The 24679-nt window shown below is 41.2% G+C and overlaps 1 protein-coding gene across 2 annotated transcripts in view; it reads left to right on the forward strand.

Annotated features, from left to right (window-relative positions):
* The window catches only part of ZNF609 (zinc finger protein 609), a 261907-nt gene that overhangs the window by 170431 nt on the left and 66797 nt on the right, over window positions 1–24679 (forward strand). For both annotated transcript variants that reach the window (XM_053593202.1, XM_053593203.1), the window contains exon 3: window positions 18426–18651. In XM_053593202.1, the coding sequence (XP_053449177.1) occupies window positions 18426–18651 (226 nt within the window). The remainder of the gene's footprint in view (window positions 1–18425; window positions 18652–24679) is intronic.

The raw sequence follows: 24679 nt of genomic DNA on the forward strand, positions 1-24679 counted from the left end.
TGAGCTCAGGCCATCCACCTGCCCCGGCCTCCTAAAGAGCTAGGATTATAGGCGTGAGACACCTTGCCCTGCCAGAACCAGTAGTTTTTAAACATCTTGTTTAATAACAAAATTCTTTCTCCCCATGAAACTCAGAGCATAAAGTGGGAGAAGAAGAGTAACGGACTATGAGGTTAGGGAAGGAGACAAATCGTTATAGCATATATTGAGCAGGAACTAAGCTAGACAGTGTGCTAAGGGTTCTGTAGGCCTTTTCTCTCCCACTTTCAACAGCTGTCTGCGATAGTTAAATCCCCATCTTACAGATCAGGATTCATTTGTGTGGAAAGTTTAAATCAGCTTACGAAGGTCATAAAGCTAGTGGAAGGAGAGCCAGACCTCTTATCTAAGAATGTACAAAAATTCCCGTGGGAATTCAGATTTAAAAATAGATACAAATCATTGAAAAACCTTTGATTGTCTTTTTTATGGAAGATGAATTTTCTTCAGCAGAGAACTACTAAATGGCAAGTGCCTTCTTTTTTTTTTTTTTTTTTTTTGTAGAGACAGAGTCTCACTGTACCGCCCTCAGGTAGAGTGCCGTGGCGTCACACGGCTCACAGCAAACTCTACTCTTGGGCTTACGTGATTCTCTTGCCTCAGCCTCCCCAGCAGCTGGGACTAAAGGCGCCCGCCACAACGCCTGGCTATTTCTCTGTTGCAGTTTGGCCGGGGCTGGGTTTGAACCCGCCACCCTCGGCATATGGGGCCGGCGCCCTACTCACTGAGCCACAGGCGCCGCCCAGGCAAGTGCCCTCTTGTTTGTTTGAGAAAGCAACTCAAGTTTTGGTTTTCTTTTCTTTTTTTTTGCAGTTTCTGGCCGGGGCTGGGTTTGAACCCACCACCTCTGGTATATGGGGCCGGCGCCCTACTCCTTTGAGCCACAGGCACCACCCTCAAGTTTTGATTTTCAAGTGTCTAAGTCAAAATTAATCATAATGGAGAATGTTGAAAGAATTTGCACATGTAGTCAGTGATCCTGTTGTCTAGGTTATTCTGCTAAATTGGGCAAAGACTTCGGATAGGCAGATGTCCAAATCTTCAAAATTATAGACCACAGAGCATAACAATGATCTTCAGGAAAATCCTAGAACATAATATAAACAGATTGTGAGCTACTTTCATGTCTCCCTTCTCTACTTCTAAGCTTCTTTGGAGTATTATGATATAGCAGAAAAGACCAAATGCTTTAAAATCAGACATACCTTGGTTCAAATCCCAGCCCTGCCACTTAATAAAGCTGGCTAAGTAATTACAAGCAAGTCAATTAATCTTCCTGTGGCTCTGTTTATTTTCTGTCAAAGCTGTCATCAGCCAACTTCAAAGGAGTATTTTGAGATTTAATGAGGTAACATATGTAGAACTTGCACACAGTAGGCATACAGATTCTAATTATCTTCCCTTTGCCTCATCTTGCTCTCCTTGGCCCAGTGCAGTTTTGCTTTTGTGTCCTTTTTCTACAAGTAGAACTTTTTGTTAAGTTTAACAATAGCCCATTTATTTATTTAAACTCCCATTTCCCCTTGACTTCTTGTGACATCATTCATGGATTCTGAAGCCAAATTTCCTGAGTTTGAATCCCAGCCTCATCACTTACTAGTAACCTTGGCCAAGTTACCTACCCGCCCAGCCTTAATGTTTTCACCTTTAAAAGTATATGCTAGCTAAGTGCAGTGGCTCATGCCTATAATCCTAGCACTCTAGGAGGCTGAGGCAGATGGACTGCTTGAGCTCAGGAATTTGAGAACAGCCTAAGCAAGCGTGAGACCCTGTCTCTGCTAAAAATAAGCTGGACACATCAGCATATGCCTGTAGTCCCAGCAGCTAAGGAGGCTGAGGCAAGAGGATTGCCTGCACCGAAGAGTTTGAGGTTGCTGTGAGCTGTGATGCTACAGCACTCTATGCAGGACTACCGAATGAGACTTTGTAAATGAACGAATGCATAAATGAATGAAAGCATAAATGTATATGGTAATAGTAATTACCCCCAGATGATTATTTTAAGGCATAAATGAAATACACATAAAATACTTAGAAAAATGTACACAGAATAAGCAATAAATTAAAGTATGATTTTATCATCATGATTATTATCATTTCCAGACTACTTTGTGGTCTTTTCTTCCTGGATTTACTCCTTTAAATGTTGATGTTCCCAGGTTTTCACCTCAGCTTTCTTCCTTTTTTTCTCCCCATCCAGTCTCCTTGGGCTATGGCCTGAGCTGTGTCTCCCAAAGCAGCCCATGAATTTCTTTAACTATTGCCCTGACTTTTCTCCTACGTTCCTGTCTTTTATATCCAGTTACCTACTTAACACTGTGTTTCTGATTCAGTCTCACCAACAATTTATGTCATTATTGTTGTTGTTGCTGCTGCTACTGCTATTTTCTTGTTTCTCCTGTCTGAGATAATGGCACCAGAAACCTTGAAGTCAGCCCAGATTTTTCTTAATTCCTTAATTGAGGCAATCTCTGAGTCATACTAATTCTACCTATAACCCATTTCATTTTTTGCATTAAACTACTGTCTTGGTTCAAGCCATCATTGTATCTTACTTGGACTGTTATAGTGGACTTTAACTAGTGTCCTCGCCTTCTGATTAATGTCCCTCAAAGCCAAAGTAAAACTTTTTTTTTGAGAGAGAATCTCATTTTGCCCTTTTTCGAGTGCCGTGCATCATAGCTCACAGCAACCTCAAACTCCTGGGCTCAAATGATTCTCTTGCCTCAGCCTACCAAGTACCTCGGACTACAGGTGCCCTCCATAATGCCTGGGTATTTTTAGGGACAGTGTCTCACTTGCTCAGGCTGGTCTTGAACTCTTTTTTTTTTTTTTTTAATTTCAGTTTGCTTGTTCATTCTTCTTTGTTTGAAGTACTCCTTTTTTGTTGATTTTCTTCTTCCTCTGGTGGTGCTGGCTGTTTTTGATGTTGTTAGTAGAGACGGGGTCTTACTCTGTCTCACTGCTGCTCATAATGGTCTTGAACCTCTGAGCTCAGACAATCCACCTGCCTTGGCCTCCCACAGTGCTGGGACTACAGGCGTGAGCCACCACGCCCGGCCTGGTCTTGAACTCTTAAGCTCAAGCAATCCACCCACCTCGACCTCTCAGAGTGCTATAATTACAGGAATGACAAAGTAAAACTTTTTTTTTTTTTTTTTTTTGAGACAGAGTCTCAAGCTGCCCTGGGTAGAGTGCTGTGATGCCACTCACAGCAACCTCCAACTCTTGAATAAATAAAAGGAAGGTACATACAACTCTAATAAAGAGAAAGTATATACCCAACTCTATATAGTAGAGTTGACTACCCAAGGGACTTTAATAAACTGGTCGACATAAGGAACTAGACCTGCTATACTGATACATACATGTGGTACATGTCTGGTCTACGAAAATTAGGTCAACTTAAGGAGGTGGTCAACTATGGAGGTTCTACTGTGTGTGTGTGTGTCTGCGCGCCCACGCGCTATGTATTTGTCTCACATTGAATGGTTCTGGAAAAGGGAACTGAGTGTCGGGATGGAACAGAATCTTTTCACTGTATATCCTTTGCTACTGTGTGTGTTTTTAGTTAAAAATAATCAGCTATTATAAGTACAGACATTTAGGAAATCTTGCTGATTAAAATTTGTGTAGAGAATCATGGGGGGACTTTAATGGATGTGAAACTCAATTTGAGCTTTCAAGAATGACTTGACTCTCAGCCAATAATGGCAAGGCTAATAATGGCTATCATGTGAGATTGCCAGAACACTGTAGCTAGGCACGTGACATATGTTATAGAATTTAATCTTTTCAGTCACGCCAATATAGTAAGTTGTTTTCTCCACCCACCTAGGCAGTTTGAGGTACAGTTTAAATAGAAATTTTAGACTACCTATTATGAAAATATTATACCTTAAAAGTTAAATTAGATGATTTAAGGTTCTTCCATATTGTGATGCTATGATTTCGTTTATGCATATTCTTTTAGGAACATATACATGGTATACAATATATAAATATGCTTTGTGGGAACACAAGTCTGCTTTGCTGCTTAAAGTACATTCTTTAGATAGGAATCACCTCTCATCAGAATCACCCATTATCTCATTTCAAATCCATGAGTCTTATATGCAAGTTATGCAAATCAGTAGATGTTCTGGGACCTCTTCCAACACAAAATTACCTAGGGGTGATTTTGGTTTCCTGTAGGAAAACGATTTCTCCAACCTTACTCTACTATAGGAGGAGATCCAAAATCACCTAAGTGATTTTGTGTTGGAGAAGGTCCCAGAACATCTACTGATTTGGGCATTGAATGCTATGTAAAGAGATAGGATAGATTCACTTGGGCATTGAATCCTATCTAAACAGAAGGCCGTTTCCTGTGTGGTTCAACAGTGCTAAGGTTGCTAAGGTATCCATAATCAGGAGTTAACCTGTATTATACAATACCCTTCATACGATTTTGAAGTTTTATCTCTACACTTTTAGCTTAAATGGCAAGGACAAGGAAGCTTTTGTAGGAAATGATGACTCCTGGTTAATTAAGAATGATTTTAAAATTTATTTTAGGTAAGAGGATGTTTAATTTCTGAATTACTAAATTATAATTTCAGAGAAGTCTTATTTATCCTTCCCAATTGCAAAACAAATAGTTACTATAAAGAGTGACTCCCCTAACCCCTGCCAAGGGTAAGGGGCAATTTTTATCAGCAGTTGATGGACATTCCTCATTCTCCCAGATATTTTTACTCAATTGCTAAAATGTATTAATGCCTAATTTGTAAACATTCTTACTTATAAAATCCTCAGTCTAGCTGGGTGTGGTGGCTCATGACTGCTTAAGCTCACAAGTTCGAGCCCAGCCTGAGCAAAAGTGAGACCCTGTCTCTAAAAATAGCTGGGTGTTGTGGCGGGTGTCTGTAATCTCAGCTACTCAGAAGGCTGAGGGAAGAGAATCACTCAAGCCCAAGAGTTTGAGGTTGCTGTGAGCGAACACCTGCGAACACCATGGTACTTTATCAAGGGTGTCAAAGTGAAACTCTATCTCAGAAAAGAAAAAACAAAAATCTTCAGGCTGTGGATCACAGCAGCACTCACTTCTTTCTATTCTACTGTTGCTAACAAATTTCTCTGCTTTCTTATCTCTTTTTCCTTTACCTTTCCTTTCAAACTGTCCTGTTGTGGCAAAAACTGTTGTTTGTCTAAAACTGAACAGTCAATCTTCCTCTGCTTCATCCCTACTAGAATTCCAGTTTTGTTTAGGAATCAGATGGACATATGCTTCTGGGGCAGCTGATCTTGTCCTCAGTCTCAGATCTTGAAATTTGATTCGTTATCAAAATTTTCAGGGGTTCTGCAAGGTCAAAACTATTTTCTTGATAATACTGAAACATTATTTGCCTTTTTCACTCTGTTGACATTTGCACTGCTGGTGCAAAAATAATGGTCAGCAGATGGCTGGCATTTTGGCACTGAATCAAGAATGACACGAACCTGTACTAGTAGTTATCAGGTTTTGTTTTTGTTTTTGTTTTTAAGAGACTAGGTATTGCTCTGGTCACCCAGGCTGGAACGCAGTGACACAATCATAGCACACTGCCATCTTGAACTCCTGGACTCAAGCAATTCTCCTGCCCCAGCGTCCCCAGTAACTAAGACTACAGGCATTTCACAACCATGCCCAGCTAATTGTTTTCTTCTTTATTGAGTGATTGATCGATTGTAGAGATGGGGAGAGGTCTTGCTGTGTTGTCCAGACAAGTCTTGAACTCCAAAAAATAAATAAATAAATAAATAAATAAATGAATAAATAAAAAAGTCTTGAACTCCTAGTCTCAAGTGATCCTCCTGCCTTAGCCTCTCGAGTTGCTAGGATTATAGGACATTCTTTACCACTGTGTGCTCAAAGTGAAAGATAAAAAAATTAAAAGCTAGTTTCATTTTTAAATGTTTTTAATAATGCATTTTAAATTATTAATTTTATTAAATCCCAGCCTTTGGATACATGTCATTTTATATTCTTTTTTTTTTTTTTATCTCAAGATACTTAATTTAATCATAGCTTCAAGGACCCTTTCCCCAAATAAGGTATCATTCACAGATTTCGGGGATTTTAGGTAGGTGTCTGCCTACCACAAATGATCTAATTGATTAATACTATGGATAGATTTATTTTAAAATGAATAAGTAGGTATTTGCCAGGCAGAGAGGAAAGAGAAGACTGTGTACATGGGAAAGTTCCCAGAATGTGCTCCATGAGGATTATGCTGTATTTCACCAGATTCATGAACTGCCCTCCCACCCCCACCGCCGCACCGTGGCTGGAGGAATTCTTGTGTTCACGCACACAGGCGTGCATATATGCAACTTTTGTTTCAGCTGCATTTTGGACTAGTCTTTTTTTCTTTCTTTTTTTTTTTTTATTGTTGGGGATTCATTGAGGGTACAATAAGCCAGGTTACACCGATTGCAATTGTTAGGTAAAGTCCCTCTTGCAATCATGTCTTGCCCCCGTAAAGTGTGACACACACCAAGGCCCCATCCCCTCCCTCCGTCCCTCTTTCGTCATTTTATATTCTTTGTGACAAAATGGGAAGTATACATAAAGCACTTCTGCTACATGCCCAAGTACAATATTTGTCTCTAGGAAAAGCACTTACGCAATTGAGTTGTGAGCTGAACCAGTTTGTTTATGGAATGCCATTTTTATTTAAAAGAACAACTGACATAATTACTCAGACTTGGTTGTTTGGCAGATATTTTCTTTAAAATATGAACCTATGAAATGAACCTATTACTCCAAGGAGAACAATGGTTAATATCTGTTAATGATAAAACTTGAGCTTTTAAGGAAAAATTATAATTTGAAAAACTTGTATTTGGGGCAGTGCCAGCCCCATGTACCGAGGGTGGCGGGTTCAAACCTAGCCCCGGCCAAACTGCAACAAAAAAATAGCCGGGTGTTTTGGCGGGCACCTGTAGTCCTAGCTAGTCGGGAGGCTGAGGCAAGAGAATCCCCTAAGCCCAGGAGTTGGAGGTTTCTGTGAGCTGTGATGCCACGGCACTCTACCGAGGGCCATAAAGTGAGACTGTGTCTTAAAAAAAAAAAGAAAGAAAGAAAAATTTGTATTTGTGAGCGTGACAGTTTACCAGTGCCTAAAGTCTTTTCTGATGAGATCAGAGACAGTATTTCAGATATAACTTTTTGATATTAGTGAAGTATTTCGATATTTGAAAGAATTATATAACTCACTAAATCAGTATGTTCATAATGACCAATGGGTGTTAAATCATGCATGGATAAAAGAAACATTCAAAGTACAGGATGGACCAATAAATTTTAGTGTAAGAGAGTACAAAAAGTTCATTGATACAGTCTCAGATTCCACATTGCTACTAACATTTCTAATCTTTAAGAACTATCACTTTTGGCTCTGCACAGTGGTTACAGTGTCAGCCACATACACCAAGGCTGGCAGGTTTGAACTTGGCCTGGGCCAGCTAAACAACAATGACAACTACAACAAAAAAAATAGCCGAGCATTGTGGCAGGCGTCTGTAGTCTTAGCTACTTGGGAGGCTGAAGCAAGACAATTGCTTAAGCCCAAGAGTTTGAGGTTGCTGTGAGCTGTGAAGCCACAGCACTCTACCGAGGTCCAAAAAAAAAAAAAAGAACTATCACTTTTACCCCTGTAATCCTAGCACTCTGGGAGGCCAAGGCAGGTGGATTTCCCGAGCTCAGGAGTTCAAGACCAGCCTGAGAAAGACCAAGACCTTGTCTCTAGGCTGAGCACCCATTGCTTAGTGGTTAGGGCGCCGGCCATATGAACTGGGGCTGGTGGATTCAAACCCGGCCAGGGCCTGCTAAGCAAAAAAAAAAAAATAGGGCGGCGCCTGTGGCTCAGTCGGTGGGGCGCCTGCCCCATATACCGAGGGTGGCGGGTTCAGACCCAGCCCCGGCCAAACTGCAGCCAAAAAATGGCCGGGCGTTGTGGCAGGCGCCTGTAGTCCCAGCTGCTTGGGAAGCTGAGGCAAGAGAGTCGCTTGAGCCCAGGAGTGGGAGATTGCTGTGAGCTGTGTGAGGCCACGGCACTCTACCGAGGGCCATAAAGTGAGACTCTGTCTCTACAAAAAAAAAAAAAAAAAATAGCCAGGTGATATGGTGGGTGTCTTAGTCCCAGCTACTAGGGAGGCTGAGACAAAAGAATCGCTTGAGCCCAAGAGTTTGAGGTTGCTATGAGATGTGACACCCTGGTACTCTACAGAGGGCAACAAAGTGAGACTCTGTATCAGTTAAAAAAAAAAAGATCTCATTTCTAAAACAAGAGCTGGGCATTGTGGCGGGTGCCTGTAGTCCCAGCTACTTGGAGGCTGAGGCAAGAGAATCACTTGAGCCCAGGAGTTTGAGGTTGCTGTGAGCTATGATAGCACAGCACTCTACCCAGGGCTTTAAATAAAAAGTACTCTTTTTCTTTTTTCTTTCTTTTGGAAGCTAGCTTTTTTATTTAAACTTTTATATATGTTTGTATGTATTAGGTTTTTAAATCATATTTTAAATAAGTTAATATGTATTCAATTTTGTTTTTTGATTCTTTTTTTTTTTTTGTGGTTTTTGGCCAGGGGTGGGTTTGAACCCGCCACCTCCGGCATATGGGACCGGCGCCCTACTCCTTGAGCCATAGGTGCCACCCTGTTTTTTGATTCTTGTATGATGAATATCAGTATATATCTCTCACATCAATAAAAGTTCTTAGGGACTCAGTGCCCGTAGCTCAGTGGTTAGGACACCAGCTACATACACCAGGGCTGGTAGGTTCAAACCTGGCCCTGGCCTGCTAATCAACAACAATAACAACAACAACAACAACAACAACAAATAGCCAGGCATTGTGGCAAGTGCCTATAGTCCCAGCTACTTGGGAGGCTGAGGTAAGAGAATCACTTAAGCCCAAGAGTTTGAGGTTGCTGTAAGCTGTGACACCACGGCACTCTACTGAGGGTGACATAGTGAGACTCTGTCTCAAAAAAATATATATGAGGCTCGGCGGCTGTGGCTCAAGCAGCTAAGGTGCCAGCCACATACACCTGAGCTGGTGGGTTCAAATCCAGCCCAGGCCCACCAAACAACAATGACTGCTGCAACCAAAAAATAGCCAGGCATTGTGGCAGTCTCCCAGCTACTTGGGAGAAGGAGGCAGGAGAATCGCTTGAGCCCAGGAGTTGGAGGTTGCTGTGAGCTGTGATGCCCAGGGCGACAGCTTGAGGCTCTGTCTCAAAAAAAAAAAAAAAAAATATATATATATATGAGACAAAAGTTCTTGGGCAGGTCTCAATTTTTTATTAATTATTTTATTTTGAGATAATTGTAGTTGTAATAAAAAATACAGAGAGATTTTGTGTGCCCTTTTGCTAGTTTTCCCTCATGGTAATGTCTTGCAATATCGTAATATGGTATCAAACTGGAATGTTGGCGTTGAGGCATTCACCTATCTTGTTCAGATTTTCCTCATTTTACTGGTACTTATTTCTGTGTGTGTGTTTGTTTAGTTCTGTGCAATTTTGTGACATGTATCCATCACCCAGTCAATACAGAACAGCTTCATCACCATAAGGAACTCTTATGTTGCCTTTTTTATTTTTATTTTTATTTTTGAGACAGTCTCACTCTGTCGCCCTGGGTAGAGTGCGTGATGTCATAGCTCATAGCAACCTCAAACTCTTGGGCTTGAGCAATTGTCTTGGCTCAGCCTCCCAAGTAGCTGGGAGTATAGGCATGCATCACGACACACAACTAATGTGTCTATTTTTGATAAAGTCTTGCTCTTCCTCAGGCTGGTCTTAAACTCCTGAGTTCAAGCCATCCACCTACCTCAGCCTCTCAGTCTTGTGTTGCTCTTTTTTTTTTTTCCCCAAGGGAAAAAATACTTCATTTACAAATCATTACAGTTGACAACAGAGGAAACAAAGTAAGACCATATAAAATAATTTCTGAAGGATCTTGTGTTGCTCTTATGATCACCACACTCACCTGACTCCTCCACTTTCCCTGCCCTCAGCCCTAATCCCTCGCAATTACTAATCAGTTCTCAAATTGTTATTTATATCTTTTAATTATAATTTCTAATACATTAAATATCAGTAAAAAGAGCCTACATAAATAAAAACTCTTTAAGGCTCTCAATTTATAAGAGTTTCCTTGGCCAAAAACTTGAGAACAGCTGGCTTAGAGCCAAGAGAAATCATTCCATTTCTCCTTTCTCGACTACAGCAGAGCAAGATGTGGTTTGTGATGTCTCCATTTAGAATTCTTCTGTTTTCTCATAGGACTGTTAATCTAAATGATGATTCATTAGTTTTTTTTTTTTTTTTTGTAGAGACAGAGTTTCACTTTATCGTCCTCGGTAGAGTGCCATAGTGTCACACAGCTCACAGCAACCTCCAACTCCTGGGCCTAGGTGATTCTCCTGCCTCAGCCTCCCAAGTAGCTGGAACTATAGGCGGATTCATTAGTTTTTTAGTACAGTTTGATCCAGCCATATTACAGGTTAAATAAGCTTGTGTGGGCTGGTCTAGAAATCACTGTTTTGAAACATCTGACATCTATAATTCTGAATGATTCAGAAAAAGGCTTTTAAGCTTTCTTTTATGTTAACTTTAGTTTGTAGGTTTTTTACTTATTTTGTTTGCTGGTTTATTTTTATATTCTGAGGGACAAAATAATGGAGTAGAGATAAGACACACTCAAGCTTTGACTTTTTACGAAGTGCATTATGAAAGAAGGTAAGAGGTATGTTCAGGAAGGACGTAGTTACAGTAGTTATTTATTTTGAAGAAATGAATTCTAGTGCTTCCCTTGGAATGATACAGAAATGGGAGGGATCATCAGTCTTCTGTGGCAAAAATACAATCACTATCAGAGGGAGTTCTTAGGTCTTTATCACCACTCATCTGCTGCAAAGTTAATAGCTTTCCTGAAGGAAAATGTGAGTTTCAAGCAGGAAGAAGGTTGTAGAGTGAAAAGACTTAGGAAAGAGCAAGTGGAGATGCTTCATTCAGCAGTCGTTTATACCTGTAATCCCAGCAATTTGGGAGTTTGAAGGAGGAGGATTGCTTGAGGCCTGGAGTTTGAGACCAGCCTGTGCAATATGGCAAGACTCCCATTGCTCAAACATATAAATAAATAGATAAATAGATTTTTAAATAAAACTTTGCAATAGTAATGGATACTGCCGTGTAATATATGTTGTGCATTGATTTCACTTATGAGATATTTTTTCCTTTGCTAATTTCACATGCAGGGAATTTAAACAGACTTGAATATTAAAATTGTTTGATATGCTATTTCTTTCTCTTTACCAGAAAAAGTCTTTAGGGGCTGAGCCTGAGACCATATAGGGATTACTGCAGAACAGGATCTGTAGTCTTCAAATTAATGTGATCACTACACTTGCATTTTCTGGTGCACACTGGAATGGCCTTCACTGCTGACCTGGAGCAGATGCTAATTGGTTAAAATTAAGTGCTGAAATAAGTCTTCAGTGAATAATAGAATATGTAGTTTCTAAGAACTATTTGAAGACCGATTATATTGCCACATATGGTGTTCTTTCTCTCTTTTGCCTTGTTGCCTTCTGCTACCAGAGTTACAATCAAATTAAAGCAGCCTGGAAGCTCAGGAGACCTGGAGCTTCTTTTTTTTTTTTTGCAGTTTCTGGCCAGGGCTGGGTTTGAACCTGCCACCTCCAGCATATGGGGCCAGAGCCCTACTCCTTTGAGCCACAGGCGCTGCCCTGTCTTTTTTCTTTTTTTATAAAGGTGGGGGGGAAGCAATGTATAAGTGTATGTGCTTAGTGTTTGGAAAGGTGCTAGATTTCCCTCACAAATAGTTAAATGTTGTAGTTATTTTAGTATTTATTCAGTTTATTCTTTTTCTGACATGAGCTGTGGAAAGGAGGCATTAAGATTTCTCCCTTTAGGGCAGCGCCTGTGGCTCAGTGAGCAGGGCGCCGGCCCCATATACTGAGGGTGGCAGGTTCAAACCCAGCCCCGGCCAAACTGCAACAAAAAAATAGCTGGGCGTTGTGGCGGGTGCCTGTAGTCCCAGCTACTCAGGAGGCTGAGGCAGGAGAATCGCCTAAGCCCAGGAGTTGGAGGTTGCTATGAGCTGTGTGACGCCACGGCACTCTACGGAGGGCAATAAAGTGAAACTCTGTCTCTACAAAAAAAAAAAAAGATTTCTCCCTTTATCCTCAATTATTCCATGATTTCTGCCTATCAGCTTCTTGTGACAAGTAATTGATGATTTTTTTTTTTTTTTTTTGCAGTTTTTGACCAGGGCCAGGTTTGAACCTGCCACCTCCGGTATATGGGGCCGGCGCCCTACTCACTGAGCCACAGGTGCCACCCAAGTAATTGATGATTTTTAATATCTTATTAACATAGTACAACTATTAGTGTATTTGATGACATTCTATTTTCTACACAGTCTTATAATTCTGAATAAATCTGAATGTTCAACTATTAGCCCCAATTTATCTTTCCATTCTTGTTTTTGGTTGGGGAGACAGTCTTATTCTGTTGCCCTGGGTAGAATGCCATGGCTTCATAGCTCACAGCAACCTCAAACTCTTGGGGTCAAGCAATCCTTTTGCCTCAGCCTCCCAAGTGGCTAGGACTACAGGCATGTGCCTCTATACCTGGCTTTTTTTTTTTTTTTTTTCTATTGTTAGTAGAGAAGGACTCTAGCTCTTATTCAGGGTGCTGTCCAACTCACCTGTAATCCCAGAACTCTGGGAGGCTGAGGCAGGTAGATCCTCTGAGCTCATGAGTTCAAGACCAGCCTTAGCAAGAGCGAGACCCCCATCTCCAAAAATAGCCCAGTGTTGTGGTGGGGATCTGTAGTCCCAGGTACTTGGGAGGCTGAGGCTCTGCTATCACTATTCTATGTCACCTGCCTATCAGCACTCAGATCCTTAATAAGTGCCATTAAAGTAATACCTGAAGGTGAATTGAAAAGAAGTTATCATCAAAAGATAAAAGACACAAACTGTTGGAAACTCCAGAGATTTCCTCTTCAAATTCTCTGTAAATCCCTTTTCAGTTTTTTGTTTACTTCTCTGGTAAACTGAGCCCCAGGAGCCATAGTGGCACTTCTTAGCGTCTTAGAGACTGAGAATTGACATAATTTTAGTTGTTGCTGTAGTTATTATATTAAGGCACTTAATGACCTTAACTTTTTAACATTTCTATTCCTTATTTTCCCTGATGGGATCAATCTTCTGACACTCCTTGCTCTTGTACCCTGAGTATATGAGAAAGATGGTAAAATGAGTTCTTTTCTGATGTTTATCTTCTCCTGGAGAGTGTTAAGTGAATAGTAGAATTCACTTTTTTTATTGCAGTGAATAGTAGAATATGAAATCCTATAAAGCCATCTAAGTTATTAGATGAATATCACAGAGCTGCTTAATATGCACTATGGCTTAATGAAGGTTATAAATGTTACCAAATGATAATTAGCAGAGCTAATTAAACACTATTATTCTGCTATGATCTCTCCTTAGATTTCTGTTGCAAAGTAGAAGAAAACTGAATAATTCTAAACTCATATATGAATTTCTTCACTTCTCCCCACCACTAAACATTTCTTTTAATTAATTAAATAATTAAATAAAGTCATCCTCATACAGAGATCCTGAACTCCACTTAATAATTGATCAGTTAAGAGTGGTTTGTTACATACATATTAATGAGCTCCTCATGTGTATGAGTCAGTACTGTTATTTTATTGATCAGTCCAACCTGAGTTTTTTCTCCTAGTGTGTTCTTTAGCAGGATTTAATCTGGCAAACTGACTACAAGAGTGGTGTTTTCAATTTACATCTTAGGTGTTGTCTTATGAATTTTTCAGTACAGAATCAGGGGCTTGGCTTTGTATAAAATGTAGTAGCATATCTTCCTCCTGGCATCCCAGGAGCACTGACTAGCAGGAAATAAAACCACTTCCAGAAAAGAGCTTTCCTTGATGACTGAGTGAGTATATAGGTGTCCCACTGGGGACTTAGCTCCTTCTGTGCCTGGGATTGCTGTCTCAGCTGTGAAACAATTTGGTGATAGGTTGTGCACAAGCAAGGCAATCAGAAAGTTCACAGGAGTACCTGGAAGATTTAGGCCAGTGCCTGTGTCCAAGAAAGAGGGACCTTGAAAGAATGCCCCTTGCTAATATAAAGTATACAAAAGGGACAAGCAAAAGAAATGCACAGATTGACCATGAAATTGCTTCTGTCTCAGTTCTTTTCTTTTTTTTTTTTTATAGAGACAGAGTTTCACTTTATTGCCCTCGGTAGAGTGCCGTGACGTCACACAGCTCACAGCAACCTCCAACTCCTGGGCTTGGGCGATTCTCTTGCCTTAGCCTCCCAAGTAGCTGGGACTACAGGCGCCCGCCACAACGCCCGGCTATATTTTTGTTGCAGTTTGGCCGGGGCCAGGTTTGAACCCGCCACCCTAGGTATATGGGGCCGGTGCCCTGCTCACTGAGCCACAGGCGCCGCCCTGACTCAGTTCTTTTCTAAGAGAAAGAACAAAGAAACAAAAGTAAAGCCAAGAGTAAAGATGATTATATATTCTTTGTCCACAATTTCCTCTTTCTAGTGACTCTCTAAGGTTTCTTACAGCATTCCTGAAAGAGTTTAAGGATTAGAGTGACATTCCAACCCTACGAAGGAATAGCAAGGAGGCTCCAGTTTACTTTCTCTGGTTACTTTTTATCTTCAAATCAATACAAAGAAAAAAAATTGTTTTTTTTTTGGAGACAGTCTCACTTTGCTTCCCTCTGTAGAGTGTTATGGCGTCATAGCTCACAGCAACCTGAAGCTCTTGGAATTCTCACATCTAACCCTCCCAAGTAGCTGAGACTACAGGCACCCACCCCAACACCTGGCTATTTTTAGAAACCAGGTCTCTCTCTGGCTTAGGCTGTGTCAAACATGTGAGCTCAGGCACCCCCATAGTGCTAGGATTACAGGCATGAACCACTGCACCTGGCCACAATACAAAGAAATTTCAAAGGGTCTTTCCAGGATCTACCACATATCAAGAAAGTTGCCAAAGTAAATTATAAATGCTTGATTTTCAAAAAAGCAAAAATGCCTTTTGGCATTTATCATAAATTCAGAACATTGATTTTATGAAAAAGGTAGAATTATGAAAGTACACGGAGGGGGTATGAGAGAGAAAGTAAGCAGGTAAGGATAATGTTTTGGCAGGTCTTTAGGGACCAGAATTAATCAATTAATCAGAATCAGTGTTATGAGCATTCTCTGGACTTTTAACAGTGATGATCTGCAAATATTGATAACTTTTCTTTTCTTTCTTTTTTTTTTTTTTGAGTCAGAGTCTTATTTTGTCGCCCTCGGTAGAGTGCAGTGGCATCATAGCTCATAGCAACCTCAAACTCTTGGCTCAAGCAATCATCTTGCCTCAGCCTCCCTAGTAGCTAGGACTACAGGGACCTGCCATAACACCCAGCTTTTTTTTAGAGACAGGGTCTCACTCTTGATCAGGCTGAGCTCCTGAGCTTAATCTACCCACCTTGGCCTCCCAAGAGTGCTAGGATTATAAATGTGAGCCACTGCAGCCTATCTATAGTGATGACTTTCTAACCCAAGAGGTCAGAGCCAGCTATACAGAATGCACACAGTAATCAGAACTCAGCTTCTAGACTAGTTTTCAGTGTCAGAAAAGTGTGTGTCTGTGTTTGTGTTGAGGGAAGGAAGAAGGATTACAGGTAGAGTGGTGGTCATTCAGTAAATTACCCCAGAACTGGACATCTGTTTCAGACTGTTCAGCAGTTTGGATTGTGGACACATGTGTGATTTTCTTTTTTTTTTGTAGAGACAGAGTCTCACTTTCTGGCCGTCGATAGAGTACCGTGGCCTCACACAGCTCACAGCAACCTCCAACTCCTGGGCTTAAGCGATTCTCTTGCCTCAGCCTCCCGAGTAGCTGGGACTACAGGCGCCCGTCACAACGCCTGGTTATTTTTTGGTTGCAGTTTGGCCAGGGGCCGTGTGATTTTCTTAAATGTCTCTATTCAAGGACTACATTTAAATTGGACTGAAGAATCTTTCACAAGGGGAGAGGTTCCCAATCTTTGACTCTCATTTTCTACTGCTGATTGGTATCATATTTAATCTTCAGAGAAAATCAGCCAATATGTGAATTGAGTGCCTTTGTATATGTAGGATTATGCTCATTTAGGATTTGGGTACTATAAACTCAGAGTTGGTACTTTATCAGCCTAATAAATGGTAAGATTTAAGGAGTTAAGCAATCATCACCACCTTCATTACAACTTTTATGTTATCTCTGGATGCGTCGCATTCTCTTTGGAGCCTATTATGTTCTAAGTGAAAAGGTCTAGTTTTGGAGGTAGATTGCTGGTGTTTGAGTGTCTATCTATGTATGTGTAGTCAACTACATCTTTGGACTGCTATGGATTGGCTTCTGGATGGCAACAGCACCTCCTGTCAATTTAATGTTAGAGTCATTCCAAGATATTCTCATTAACCAACAACTGCAATAATCTCTGAGGGCTAGAAACCCCCACCACTGGGGCGGCGCCTGTGGCTCAAAGGAGTAGGGCGCTGGCCCCATATGCCGGAAGTGGCGGGTTCAAAGCCAGCCCTGGCCAAAAACTGCAAAAAAAAAAAAAAAGAAAGAAAGAAACCCCCACCTTGTTTCTCCCAGCAACACCTAAGATCATTAAGAATCACAGCATTCCGGGCGGCGCCTGTGGCTCAGCGGGTAGGGCACCAGTCCCATATGCCGGAGGTGGCGGGTTCAAACCCAGCCCCGGCCAAAAAAAAAAGAATCACAGCATTCCTAGGACCTGGGTATAAAAATCCTCTCTTTATCAACATCCATATGCATGGATTTTATACCTAACTAATATGTTGTTTGTTGGATGTTAAATTGGTAGGAAACAGTGGTGGGCAATGGAACATGCCTCAAAAGCTGGGTTTTTCCTTTCTCATCACTCTTTGTTCTCTAATAATATTGAAACTTGGCTCTGTTTCTGTTTCACTACAGGTTTTTTTTTTTTTGTTTTTTGAGACAGAGTCTCACTATGTCGCCCTCCCTAGAGTGCCATGGTGTCAAAGCTCACAGCAACTTCAAACTCTTGGGCTTAAGTGATTCTTTTGCCTCAGCCTCCCAAGTAGCTGGGATTGCAGGTGCCCACCACAATGCCTGGCTGTTTTTTTGGTTGCATTTGTTATTGTTGCTATTTAGCTGGCCCAGGCCAGGTTCAAACTACCAGCCTTGGTGCATCACCCTGGTGATGTGGGCACCAAGCCAAGATTATTATTATAATTTTTTCTTTTTTTTTTTTTGAGACAGAGTCACACTCTTCATAATTGGCAGAGTGCCATGGCTTCATCATAGCTACCTCAATCTCTTTGGCTCAAGATATCCTTTTGCCTCAGCCTCCTGAGTAGCTGGGCCTATAGGTACCCACCACCACGCCCAGCTAATTTTTCTATTTTTAATAGAGACAGAGTCTCACTCTTGCTCAGGCTGATCTCGAACTCCTGAACTCAAGCAATCGACCTGCCTGGGCTCCCAGAGTGGTAGGATTATAGGCATGAGCCACCACACCTGGACTCACTAGAGATTTTTAAATAAGGTAGAAAAATATAGAATTTTATTTTTTTTTTTCTAAGAGACAGAGTCTCGGTGCCTGTAATCCCAGCTGCTCGGGAGGCTGAGGCAGGAGAATCGCGGAAGCCCAAGAGCTAGAGGTTGCTGTGAGTCCTGTGACATCATGGCACTCTACTGAAGGCAGTAAAGTGAGACTCTGTCTCTACCAAAAAAAAAAAAAAGAAAGAGACAGAGTCTCACTTATCACCCTTGGTAGAGTGCCATGACGTCACAGCTCACAGCAACCTCCAGCTCTTGGGCTTAGACAATTCTCTTGCCTCAGCCTCCCAAGTAGCTGGGACTACAGGCACCTGCCACAACGCCTGGCTACTTTTTGTTGCAGTTTGGCCAGGGTCGGATTCGAACCTGCTACCCTCGCTATATGGGGCCAGCGCCCTACCCACTGAGCCACGGGTGCTGTCCAGAATTCTTTTTTTAAAAAACACTTTTACCCAGACACAGTTTATCAGGAAGATCATTAATAAGAAATAGAGCTTCTCTTGGCCAGGATGCTCTCATCTAAACCACTAGATATGTAGTGGTATCATAAGCTAGAATTTTAAAGGAAGGACCAAAGTCTTATATTTAAAGCTCTCTGTAGTCACAAGAAAGCATATAGGACTAGATTAAATACAGAAAAGGTATTTCCTCTAAATGTTCTCCCTGTAACTCAGCTACTACTTTCTTTTTCCACACAGATGGAGTCCCCTGTCTCCACACCAGCAGTGCTGCCACTGCACCTTTTGGTGCCAGTGGTCAATAATGACATCTCATCTCCCTGTGAGCAGATCATGGTTCGTACTCGATCAGTTGGAGTCAACACATGTGATGTGGCTCTAGCCACAGAGCCTGAATGCCTGGGCCCCTGTGAACCTGGAACCAGTGTCAACCTCGAAGGCATTGTGTGGCAGGAAACGGAAGATGGTAAGTATGGTGTGTGGTTTTCCACATTCCTTCTCAACCTACTTCTTCTGGGGAGCCTATTGCAGATTGTTGTTATAAATATTGCCAAGTGTTTATTAGGAGTCTCAGGTGTCCACAGCCTGCTGGCAATAACCCACACAGAGGATTTAGATTTAGCAAACTTCTTAGTAAATATCCCTGCTTCTGGAGATTGCCAATGCCAAGTTTTTAGGTTAATTATCTCCCTTCTATAGCTATTCAACAGTGTTGGTCCTTGTACCTAACAGTCACTTATTAGATGCTGGGCAGGCCATTCAAATTGTGTCTATACTTTCCATACTGCTTCTGTCATTTTATATGGGAGATTTGGTTATTAATGAAATTTGGGGTCAGACTTGAAAAGAAAAGGTAATAAAAAAGCCTCTAAGGGAGTCAAGGGACTGGAGAATAGTCACTCTTAAGTTGCTTAATGTTGGTCTATTAATATGCAGTTCTTGCCTTTTTCTAACACCTCTTTCCTGTTTTTTTAATGCCTGGAGGTAAAGCTAGCTCCTTCCTTCCACTTGTTGCCTCATTGCCCAGCCACCTTGCCATTTCACATATCTGTCAATTAGTACAGATTTTATAGGCCAGGTCAACAGGGAAATATTTACATGATCTTATTTTCAGGCATCCACTAAGCACTTGGCTCCCTATAGGTTACCATTACCCAAGGCTTCTTATACGTTCCATTTACCCCTCAGAACAGAATGTCTTCTGCTTTGGAAGTTCATAAATCTGAAAAAGTGTAAAGGAACTTAACCTGGTATTTCAAATCTTTTGGTAACACCTTGCGGCAATTTGTTTTCAGCACATTCTTTTTATAAAGAATCCAAGTCCTTGTCAAGTATATGTACTTTGAGAGGCTGGCCCTCAGAGTCCCATCATGTCTCTGCATCAGTAACCAGGCTTTCAAACTGTCCTCACTCTGAGGAGTTTAGAGGCCCAGAAGAGCATAGATAATTATCTCTGATTATCACAGAGCTATCTTGTCAGTCTGCCCATAGAAAGTCAGGCATTGCATTCTGGTCTGCTCCCCTGAATATTTTGTTGTTGTTCAGTAGTTATTTAAAGTTCACCAAGCAGTAGGTGCTGATGTGTTACAGGTTAAGAACTCTGTGTTCTTGGCTTTCTCATCATTAGGGATATATTGATAGTAAATCTTTGCTTTCACAGTAGCATTGCTAATGAGGTTTTATTGTTTGCCTGAGTGGTAGAAACTGATGCAGAGAAAATAGAGAGGTTGAATCTAGAGCAATGATTTTCAGTTGGTGTACTGTGAAAATGTTTGAAGATAATTGATTAAATTATTTTCAGAAGAAGTTCAAAGCATAGTGAGTATATTCTTTTTTTAGTCTTTTTTTGATCAACATAATTTAAGTGTGCCGCAGAAGTTTATAGGTTCAAGTGTGCTGTGAGATAAAAAAAGGTTGAAAAACACTGCTCTAGAGGTTAACTCTGAATGTGCGTACACAGTATACAATCTGGAAGTAAAGTGCCTATCTGATTTTAAAATGTTATCTGCTTATGGCCAAACAGAGTCTGTTGGAATGATGAACATATCCAGACCACAAATTTTGTGCCACCAAGCAACCTTCAAGGCCTCTTGTCTCAGTGTATTGAAGATAGAAGACATTGATTTCCTACCTATTTGTTCTACCCACTTTATGATGGTGACTTTTCTCTAAGGGCAAGATGCTTTTTATATATGTGCACCTAACGAAAACTTGGTGAGAATGAAGGCACTCTCTTGAGGACAGTGATTACTTTTTATTTGAGAATATCTTTTTGTCCCTCCCTGCCAGGGGGCTGTTAACACAGATTTGGTTGTTGTGGCTATAAATCATTTGCTATGAAAGCCTGTCTTGCAGGTTGTTACTGGCAGCCTGGCTCTTGTTGGGGAACCAAGTTTCCTTGTTATATATTCTTAGGGTACCATATACTTTATTTCACAGCATACATCACAGTTTGCAACTTTATAATTGTGTACTTTTTCTTTTTTTTCTTTTTTGGCTGGGGCTGGGTTTGAACCCACCACCTCGAGTATCTGGGGCCGGCGCCCTACTCCTTGAGCCACAGGCACCGCCCTACTTTTTCTATTAATGGCCATCTCTTCCACGGTTCTAAAAATTCTGTGAGATCAGGTACTCTTTTTTCTTTTTTTTTGTAGAGACAGAGTCTCACTTTATGGCTCTCGGTAGAGTGCCATGGCATCACACAGCTCACAGCAACCTCCAACTCCTGGGCTTAAGCGATTCTCTTGCCTCAGCCTCCCAAGTAGCTGGGACTACAGGCGCCCGCCACAACACCCAGCTATTTTTTGGTTGCAGTTCAGCCGAGGCCGGGTTTGAACCCGCCACCCTCGGTATATGGGGCCGGCGCCTTACCAACTGAGCCACAGGCGCCGCCCGAGATCAGGTACTCTTATTTTGGTCACCATTCTATCCATTTTACTCAATCACCTGGCACCTATAGTAAGCTCTCAAAAATATTAGGATGAGTGTTTACCTCCACATTATTATCATTTCTGAATCTGTGTTAATATACAGAAGGTGCGGAAAAATGTGTGTACATATTTATATATTTATTTATATTTTGAGACAGAGTCTCACTTTATTGCCCTTGGTAGAGTGCCTTGGTGTCATAGCTCACCTCAACCTCAAACTCTTGGGCTCAAGTGATTCTCTTGCCTCAGCCTCCCAAGTAGCTGGGAGTATAGGCACCTGCCACAACGTGCAGTTATTTTTAGAGATGAGGTCTCACTCTGGCTTAGGCTGGTCTTGAACTTGTGAGCTCAGGCAATCCATCCACCTCTTTCTCCCAGAGTGCTAGGATTATAGTCATGAGCCGCTGCACCTGGCCTTTATACACATTTAAAGAAGGGAAAATGCTGTATTAAAATTGTAATACTCGGGTGGCGCCTGTGGCTCAGTCGGTAAGGCGCCGGCCCCATATACCGAGGGTGGCGGGTTCAAACCCAGCCCCGGCCAAACTGCAACCAAAAAATAGCCAGGCATTGTGGCGGGCACCTGTAGTCCCAGCTGCTCGGGAGGCTGAGGCAAGAGAATCGCGTAAGCCCAGGAGTTGGAGGTTGCTGTGAGCTGTGTGAGGCCATGGCACTCTACCGAGGGCCATGAAGTGAGACTCTGTCTCTACAAAAAAAAAAAAAAAATTGTAATACTCAATATATACCAATAACAAAAAATGAATACAAATCACATTTAAACACCTTTTGTAATTGCAGAAGTCAAACGTGACTTGAATATTACAATTTTAATACAGTTTTTTCTTAAAATAGGCGTACTTTTTTTTGGCACCCTTTGTATATCTAAAAGATACTACAATATTGCTTAAACTTAGGAATCACATCAAAATACTTTCCAAAATTCTACACTTTCTCTGAAACTCAGAATAAATACTGCTTTCACCAGGTTTGAGATCACTCATTTATCTAAATCCTTAAGATATTTAACTGTACTTTTAATACCAGGTTTTCTCCCATTTACTGTGTTGTGTTTCTAGGCTTATTACCTCTCTTCTTTCTTTTTCCTTTCATTCTAAGAGAAAGAGAATTGTTCTGCAGTGATACACTCAACTTTTCTTTGTTTTCTGGCCACCCCAGAGGGCCTTCACTTGAACTATCAGTTGGCGAAGGTCTGAATTGGGATCAGAGTTGGTTCACATTCCTTTTCATCTTCAGGTAACAGATTTCCTGCAAAGATCATTCTCTAAAGATCTATAAGATCTAATGAACTGAGTCAGTCCTCAAGTTAATCATAAGAACTACATACAGATATATTTTTTTAATCTTCCAGCTTTCTAGATTTTTCGACGTTTTGTAATTCTGTCTGTCTCTTTGCCCAGCAAACTAGTATCTTCAAATAGAAAAGTCATTACAGCGTGAAGAAAAGCTGTGATTGATTGGCTTCTGAGGGGAAGGGAGGACGCTGAGGTCCCTGTAGAACTGAGCCACCTTGCCGTGAACAGTTGTAGGGGTCATAGCCTCAATTATTCCTGGTTTCTTTGCCTCCTTGTCCTATGGTGTTGCTTCTTTCTTTCCTCCTCTCTCCCCGTGGCTTACTTTAAACCTTGCCTTGGAGGCATTTTGAAATTCCTGCAGATTCCTTCTCTTTTTGGGCTATTCATAATATAGTCAGCACTGCAGAGATCCTTCTTGACTATGTTCAACCTTGGGACTATTAAGAACACCCAAGTAGGCCAGGCACAGTGGCTAACACCAGTAATCCCAGCACTCTGGGAGGCCAAGGCAGGTGGATTCCCTGAGCTTACAAGTTCAAGACCAGCCTGAGCTAGAGCAAGACCCTGTCTCTAAAAAATAAAAATAAAAAATAGGGCGTTGGGCTAATTGTGGTCCCAGCTGCTTGGGGAGGCTGAGGCAGAAAGATCACTTAAGCCCAAGAATTTTAGGTTGCTGTGAGCTATGACGCGACAGCACTCTACTGAGGGTGACATAGTGAGACTCTGTCTCAAAAAAAAAAAGAAAAAAGAACCCTCAAGTAGAACCTGGAGTGTTTTCTTTGTTGTTTTTGAGACATATTTTTAGCACTATGCAAGAGTCTAAATAATTCCACCTTATTTTTCTTTGTTCCACATCATCTCAAAATCAAGATAGCAGGTACCAGGTCTATTCCAGGTTCACAAGGCTTAACCTTAATCCAGAGTCCTGGAGACAATGTATAAGAAGCCATACGCTTTTGCTGAAGCAAAATTGCTTACTAGTTTCAGTGGTGTTTTAAAGAAAGGTTGACGTGAGATAAGAATTCCAGGAGATCCATGATCGCATTAATGTACACAGCTGTGATTTAATAAAAAAAAAAAGAGAATTCCAGGAGATGTGGTAGATTTTCCTTTTATGGACAGCAGTACTAAAGTGAAGATAAACACCAGTGATGTAGTTTACTTTGGCAAATATGCTTTACAGAAAAATTTGTGGTACAGTGGAAGGTGTACTGGAATGAAAATCAAAAGACTTCTATATCTCTGTCACTGTCATTTTTGACCCTGGGCAAAGCCCTTAACTTCTCTGGGCTTTGTTACTTCATGCCTCAAGTAAAGTTGAACTAGGTGACAGTCAGCTCTTAAGTTATATATACATGTAAAAAATCTTTGGTTTAAACCGTGTGACCAGCATGGATCCATTACTAGTTGACCATGGCAACTTAGAAAAAGAACAGTTTCACATAACAACTGAAAAATATTGATACTGGTGATGAAATTTTATTATATAGTTGTTGGATAGATTGGTTTCATCATAAAATGAAAGTCCTTTGTTCCTTAGTCCATTTTTGTGCGGCTGTACATGGAATAGGATATAGGCAGTTCCTAGGTTACAAACAAGTTAGGTATTATAGGTTTGTTCTTAAGTTGAATTTGTATATAAGTTGGAACAGGTACATTTGCCTATGATCTTGTAATAGCCTCCATTCATAAATGCAAGCTGAATGTCAGTCAGATGTTTGTAACTTGGGGACTGCCTGTACCACAGACTGGGTAATTTATAAGCAATAGAAATTTATTTGAGGGGCCAGGCATAGTGGCTCATGCCTGTAATCCCAGCATTTGGGAGGCCAACGAGAGTGGATTGCCTGAGCTCCCAGGTTCGAGACCAACCTGAACCAGAGCAAGACCTCGTCTCTAAAAATAGCCAGGCATTGTGGCAGGCACCTGTAGTCCCACTACTAGGGAGGCTGAGGCAAGAGTATCGCTTGAGCCCAAGAGTTGGAGGTTGCTGTGAGCTATGACGCCATGGCACTAGACTGAGGGTGACAGAGTGAGACTCTGTCTCAAAAAAAAAAAAAAAAAAAGTTTTTTTGATTCAACAGTTCTAGAGGCTGGGAAATCCAAGATCATTGAGCTGCATATGGTGAGGGTCTTTCTGTTGCATCATTTCATGACAAAAGGCATTACATGATGAAGGACCTGTGAGAGAGGGAGGAGGAAAGAAAGTGGAACTCATTCTTTTATCAGGAACTTACCTACTCCTATGATA

Source organism: Nycticebus coucang, chromosome 6 (assembly GCF_027406575.1).
Source record: "Nycticebus coucang isolate mNycCou1 chromosome 6, mNycCou1.pri, whole genome shotgun sequence".
NCBI classification, from domain to species: Eukaryota; Metazoa; Chordata; class Mammalia; order Primates; family Lorisidae; genus Nycticebus; species Nycticebus coucang.